The sequence below is a fragment of the Glycine max genome, chromosome 3, assembly GCF_000004515.6.
Source record: "Glycine max cultivar Williams 82 chromosome 3, Glycine_max_v4.0, whole genome shotgun sequence".
Taxonomy (NCBI): Eukaryota; Viridiplantae; Streptophyta; class Magnoliopsida; order Fabales; family Fabaceae; genus Glycine; species Glycine max.
This window is the reverse complement of record NC_016090.4, coordinates 2,060,157-2,067,540: the sequence shown is the minus strand read 5'-3', so window position 1 is coordinate 2,067,540 and position 7,384 is coordinate 2,060,157. Positions and strand designations below refer to the sequence as shown.

The following is a 7,384-nucleotide window of genomic DNA, read 5'->3' as shown; positions in this document are numbered from 1 at the left end:
TGATTGCATTGAGCCTGTAGTTTCCTCTCCAGAATAATCATACTAGAATTAGTTGAGGCATCTAACTATTGATATTATATTCGAATCGAATCAAATCAAACAACCAATATGTTTAACCAAAAAAATTGACATTATTTAAAATATATCTACTTATATTCAGTTTTCTTAGATTACCCATGAATAGAATTATATTCAATGAGATAATTTTTTTATTAGTGAGACAACGCAATGAAGAGACAAGTGGTTTAGATTCCTTGGTTTAAAGAAAAGTCTAATACAACTCAAATAGTGTTAACATACAGGCACATGCTGACATGGTTACAAAACTTTTCAGAATTATAATAACAACTTTCTTAAAAACTTCAAAACCGCAAAGACTCAACCCAAAAAAAAATTAACAAAACCACAAAGCTTTACAAAGCAAGCAACTCAACCAAGAATAAAGTCCTTGGCAATATTTATAATCGCGCTAGCCCTAGCAGCGTCCACCATGTCAATATTATGGAACCCTACTTGGTCAAACCGAGCTTCCACCTGGGCCCCCCACTTGGCCAACATGGTCACAAACTCCTGTTGTCGATCCACCATGATGTCCCCATGGAACCCAATAACGAGGCACTTCCTCAACTTCTTCACATTATCAAGGTGCGGTCCCTTCACCATAGGGTTGCAATACCTATGGTCACGGTCTGTCTCCTTAGGCAAAGTCAAATACCACATCAAGTCCAACACTGGCAAAGGCAACGTTTCGTCTGTGGCATATCTAAGCTCTGATCCCGTCCTCTTTTCCCCTCCAAACATGGGTTGGTTCATCACTAATCCACGAATCCTTAAAGGCTCTAAATCCAAGTCAGCAACCTGCATGCATGCATTATTGTGGTTCTATATTATTTCTAGTCCTTTGTATAACAAACAAATGAAAGCAATTTTCTTTCTAACTGATTTAAGAAATATATATAGTCCTATTTTAAGGTGTATTAATCATGGGTATGGCAAAAAAAACTCAATGATATTCGCACGTAACAGTTGCTGTGGATACGAAATAGAGAGTTAGATAGATACTTGTTTTATGGACTAAATGGAGGCGAGAACAATTTGTAAGGTATTCATACTCACAAATACCTAAACTTTGAAATTATTAACCTGCTCTTAATTATGTATAAAATATTAAATAAATGGCTCTAATTTTTTATATAAATATATGTTTAAAACATATTTAATTACTTTTTTTTTGTTTTATTTTATACTTTTTGTCTAAAATTTTAAAATTTAACAAATATTCATGCATGGATACCAATAGATACTTGCAAATATATACTACTCCTTCCATCTCAAAATAATAAATAGATAACAGAAATAATAATTTTACACGATTAATCTTATATTATCATTAATTTATTGATAGATTTTATTGTTCATGATTAATATTATAACACGTACATATAAATAGAAAAAAGTAATCAACAAATGTTACATTAAAAATTAAAATAATAATCATTTTAAAATAATTTTTTCTTATACAATAATGATAATAAAATAGATGGAGAATTGTCATTGTTATTCCTAATTAATTACTATTTTCATCTTGATTTATACTCTTAATTGTAATGAATTCTATTAACGAGATACTCATTCATTTTCCATACAATTGTAAATACATTTATAAGCCTATATTAACAAAAGTATAGTCATTCATTTAAATTTATGGCTTTATGAATTAAAATTAGCTAGCTTAAGTAAAATTATTTTTCATATCATTCAGTTGGATCTTAGTTAAGAAATTTATTTGCTTATAAAAATAAAAACCTGCATGGAAACGTTGAACGCTATATTTGCCCCGGAGTCACAGCCATAAATGTAGACCCTAGAAGCATCTCCATAATCTTTAAGCCACTGCTCTCCGTTGGGGTCGTTCATTTGTTTTTTCACCCACAAAACGGCGTCGCGTGCGTCGTGGTACATCGCCGGGAGACGGTTCTCCGGAGCGAGGCGGTAGGAGGCGGAGACGACGACGGAGGGGACGTCGCTGGCAATCTGCGTGCATTTTTTGTGGCAGCTGAGGTTGGCGGGGCTGTGGAACAGGAAGCCGCCGTTGTGGAAGTAGATCACGATGGGCAACCGCGCCACCGTGTTGTGGTCGGAAGGGAGCCTCGTTGGTCGGAAAATTCGAACCCATGTTTCTTTTTGGGTGTCTAGGGTTATGTCTTTGCTAACGGTGGTGGTTCCCGGTGAGGGCTCGGGGTTGGCGTCGACGGTTGGGGCCTTGAAGGCCCGCGTGACAGTGCCGTCGGGGTTCAGAGTGATGCCAAGGTGCGTGTAGGGGTCGAATTTGGACATGTTTTTTTTTTTCTTCTTCTTCTTCTAGCTTGTTTCGTTGAAGGGAGAAATTAAGGATATAATGGAAAATGTTGAAATTGTGAGTTTTAGGTTAATGACACATGCATGCAACAACTACGTATGGAAGGGTAATTTACTAGATAGAGTAGGTCACAACCTAACATGTGTAACGTTTTGCACCAAGTGAATTGACAAAGTGTGTGTGTGTTGTGTTGAGATGCGCAAGAAAGGTTTCCCTGTTCCGACGCAAGAGGGTGTATTTTGGAGTCACTAAAAAATTGGGGTTGGTGGTGTAGATCTGATATTACCCTATCAAGCATCCCAATCCCTTGTCTTGTCAGATGTCCGATATGACACTGGCACGGACGCTTGTGTTCGGGTTGAATTTGATATGTTTGACAAGTGTTCACCCGACACTGACACGGACGGCTTGTGTCCGGATTAAATTTGATATGTTTGACAAGTGTTCACATGTTCGTATCATATTCCGTGTCCGTGTCGTGCTTTATAGATATTACCTTTCAAATATTTATATTTAACATTATCAGATTAATTTATGTAAGATATAATAGAGCAGTGATAAAGGGACGCTCGCGCATATTGAATAGAAAATGTCTTACATAGGGTGATAAATAAAAGAAATATTAATTGTGCTAGTGTGTTCTTTTTATGGTTCTAGGATAGGATATTGTTTAATGAAGCAGATGAGGTGGTACGTGGTAACGACCTAATTAATCCGTATTAAATGTTTCTGTTCCTTAGGTGCGCGGCAGAATAACAAATATTTCTTTTTGGTTAAACAACTACTTTTTTCTTTTAATTTATTTCTTAGGTTGAATTTGGTTTCTTTATTTTTTTTTAATTTTCAAGTTAGTCCTAATTTTTTAAAAAATCAGTCTAGTCCCTTTATTTTTAGAAGTTTTAATAATGTCTCTTATTTTTTAAAATAAGTTTAGTTTGGTCCCATTTTAAACTAAATTTAGACCCTTTTAAAAAATGTTGGAAACTAACTAAAATAAAGTTAGATCCAATTGAATTTATTTATAAAAAAATAACATACCTATTGAATCTTTAAAAAAATAAACAAACCAAATTGAACACAGTTTAAAAAAATAATAGGCCTAATTGAACCTTTTAAAAATAAAGGAGGCAAATTAAACCTATTAAACTAAATAAATTAAGGGACAAAATTAATTTAACCTATTTTTTTTATCATATTGTAAAATTAGATTAATAGCTAGTTGAGAACTGAAAAACTAACTAATAGTTGGAAGCTAGAAGTTGATAACTTATTAGATTAGAAGTATTTGATAAAATTAGTTGTTGAAATAATTAAAAAGTGTAAAATAAAAAAAATAATACCATAATTTTTTTAAAGAAGATAATAAGGAAATCAATAAATATATCAAGGATAAAAGTGTGGAAGAAAATATTAAAAAACTAGAAACTAAAAGCTAGCATTTTAAAAAATGTTAGTTCAAATACTGTTCCAAAAAATACTAAAAACTACTCAGAAACTACTAAAAAAGCTTATTTACTAAACATACAAATAAATTTTTTTCAACTTGTAAAAAGAGCTAAAAACTAACTGAAATGTCTTATCGAGCATAACTTAAGTGTAAAATATCTATTAATTATTTTAATGACTAATCTCTATTAAAAAAATTAATTAACCACTTCTAGTAAAATTTTTCCTTTCAATTACATTTTATTCATCTATAATATTCAAACATGAAATCTTATTTAAAGAATCTAAGTTCAATTCTATTTCGATCAACATACATTGGTATGATAAATATTTTTAAAATAAAACATTTTTTAGTGAGTATGTTAGGTAAGATACTCACGAAATTTATAGGCTCCTTTCACTAGCTTATTTGCATGTTAAGCATGTAAATATGTAAATAAAATTATTTGAATGTTGTCATTTAGTTATATATTATTTTAAATATAATTTTATAGGAATTTTTACACTTATCATATATGATATTATATAATTAAATAATAGTGTAACAAAATCCACACTATTAATATTTTTTATTTAAATTTCAATGAGTTTAATTTTCATATATTTTTAATGTAAAAATTTGTATATTGAAAACTAATTAAAAAACCACATTACCAAGAAATTTTAAAATAACTATTAAAAAATCAATAATCATACATATCTTATCATACATATATAGGCATTAAAGTGAGACAATTTAATTCACTTAGGGTGACTCACCACAAATCGCTTAAAAGGAAAGTTAATTTAACTTGATTGACTTTTCAATATCCCAATGTCAAAAAGAGTTATAAGATTGATTTAATAATTAAAAAAAGAGTTGAAGAAAAAAAAAACCGTAAATTTGAATCTCCTACTAATATTCTAACAAAAACTGATAAGTAACATTTTTTATTATTCTTATAAATTAAAATAAATTATTTATTTCTTTTTTACATCATGAATTTAAAAAAATCTTTTTTATATAATTTATTATATCTTAGTTACTCTATTTTTCTATTAATCATATAATTTTTTATATGAATTATTGTAGAAATAATATGTAAAAAAAACTTCGAAAAAAAGGCTAATTTGCTCATGTGATGAGTGCACCATCTCTCGACTTCATATGTAGCATTATTTGCTTCCAAGGATTCTTTATGGGTCCTCATACGGTGTTCAACAAACTGTATGAGCCGATTAAAGGTCATTGCTTCCTGCACTCATAATTTACTACCTACACCCCTATAATTTTAAAATTCACTCCTTGCCCATCGGTAGATGGCTCCTGTAGATGGTTTCAGTTGGCCTATGGATAGGCTTTTTCATCACACATCATGCTTCAAAGCCCTTATGGATAGGCCTTAACATAACACAAAATAGTTTTTTTCCCTTATGAATAGGCCTTTCCAGAATTATGTTAACATAATATTTTAACATAATGCTGGATTACACAGTCCATAACACAATATTTTTTTCCCTCATGAAATGACTTTTTCGGAATATAGTTTTAATATTTCAAAACAGACACTCTGAAATACATTCTAGATTAGCCTATAAATGGTTTCGATTAGCTTATGGATAGACTTTTCCATAGCATATCATGCTTCAAAGCCCTTGTAGATATAAAAAAAAAGAAAAACTTTTTCTCCTTACGGAGAGGGTTTTTTGAAATAATCTTAACATAATTCTGGATTACACAATCCATAACATAAAAAATAATTTTTCCCTTAGAGAAATGGTTGTTCCAACAAATGGTGCAGAAAGAGAACAAGAAAGGGGAGAGGTGGAAGAAGAATTAGAAAAGGGAAGAGGAGGCTAGTGCGCTTAAGAGGGCCAGGGATATTTATGGGGTGCAGGAAGAAAAACTAGGAGTAGGAAGCAAAAACCCCTATTTAAATTGTCCAACTAAACATGTCTTTTTATATTATTTGCTTATATATATTTTCCCCTATAATTAAATATTTTTGTTTCATTTTTTTTTCTTGTAAAAAAAATTATTATAGTTCATGTAAAATGTTTTTATTTTATTTTCATTTTTAAAGTATTTTAGATAACGCTTTGTGAAAAAAATGTTATTTAAGCACTTTGAAGGCAAAAAAAATAAAATAAACATATTTTACAAGAACTAAAATAAAAAAAACAATATTGCATGGACAAAAATTAAAAAAAGAACACTAAATTGTAGAGATAAAAAATTATTTCATAGACTAAATTGCAAATTTGATTCTTCTTTAACTATTTCAGTCTCTTCATCTTTTCACAATTTTAGTGTCCACATATTAAAGAATCTGCAATTTGGTTTAGTATTTAATTTTACAAAGGTTTTATTTCTTTTATTTTACTCCAAATGAAACCAAGATTTAACATATTAATTTAAGGTACAAGATCAAAAAATAATTCAATTGATTAAAATATAAGACAAGATAAAAAAATAAAGTAGGTAAATTGTAGATTGAACCAAAATTTTGAATTTTTTAAAATATGAAGACTAAAATCGCATGAAAAAAATAAGGAGACCCTAAAATTGCATATCAAAAAATTAAAGAGAGACTAAATTTATAATTTAGCCTATAAAAAGTCATGTTTGAATATTGATTATTTTTTGTATAGATCACATATATTTTTCACTAGAAGATAATAAGATTGTTAAGAGATATAAAGTTTTTTTTTAAGTATTTGATATAATTGCATACTCATGTTTCAAACTCAAAATTTTGACAAATGATATATGATAAAACAAGATAGAAAGAAAAAATAAATGCTAAGAAAACAGTGCATAAATATGTTCATAAAATAGCTGTGTATTTATTTGCTACCTATTTTGCAGGAGACTTTCTTGTACAACCTACTTTTCTTCTTAATAGTTATTTTAATAACATGGAATTGTATAGATTATTAACTTAGTTGAAAACAATAACCTTCCAACAAGACATATCTTTCAATTTTTAAATAAACTTTCATTCTCTTTTTTAATAGGTCGTAAATGCCCCTAACTATAAATAACAACATGTTAGGTTTTGAGACTGACTCCTCCTCAGCCTCCTCCTCTGTCTCTCATTTTCGTTTTTCCCCTTCTCCTCTCAAAACCCTTTCTTTTTCCCGCAGCTCACTAAACCTGTCTCAGAAAAACGACGATCTCAGACTCATTCACCGTTGGATCGTCGTGACATTTAAACACCAGATTCAAAACCCAATTCCGAGAATTCTCACCGTTGGGAATTTCAAAATCATGTCTGAGCTTATAGAAAAACCCTTCGCATTGTAGCCTTTTAATTTCCCGCAGAAACCTAAAACTATCTCGGTAAAATTATGATCCCGGTTTCGTTAAACGTTGGATTTTCATGAAATTTGGATACGCTGTTCGAAATTCAATTGCGCACACTTCCACCGTTGAGATTTGCGAGATAATATTCGTGGAGGGAGAAAAAGGAATCGCATGAAGACAGTACAAGTGAAGGTTTCAATCTCTTCTCCGTCTCTCTGACGTTTGGGAATTCTATCGGAGCAGTCGGAGGAACAACTGAAAGAATCTCAGGGAACCGCTAGAGATGCTGCTAT

At 30.5% G+C, this 7,384-nt stretch overlaps 1 protein-coding gene across 1 annotated transcript; it reads right to left on the bottom strand.

Moving 5' to 3' along the window:
- Positions 1-429: 429 nt before the first annotated feature.
- Positions 430-2,455, bottom strand: LOC100818565 (probable carboxylesterase 9). The gene is made up of 2 exons (XM_003521891.4): positions 1,807-2,455; positions 430-858 (listed from the first exon to the last, which is right to left on the bottom strand). The coding sequence occupies exons 1-2, from the start codon at positions 2,335-2,337 to the stop codon at positions 430-432; spliced, it is 960 nt and encodes a 319-aa protein (XP_003521939.1). The 5' UTR covers positions 2,338-2,455.
- Between the last annotated feature and the right edge of the window lie 4,929 nt (positions 2,456-7,384).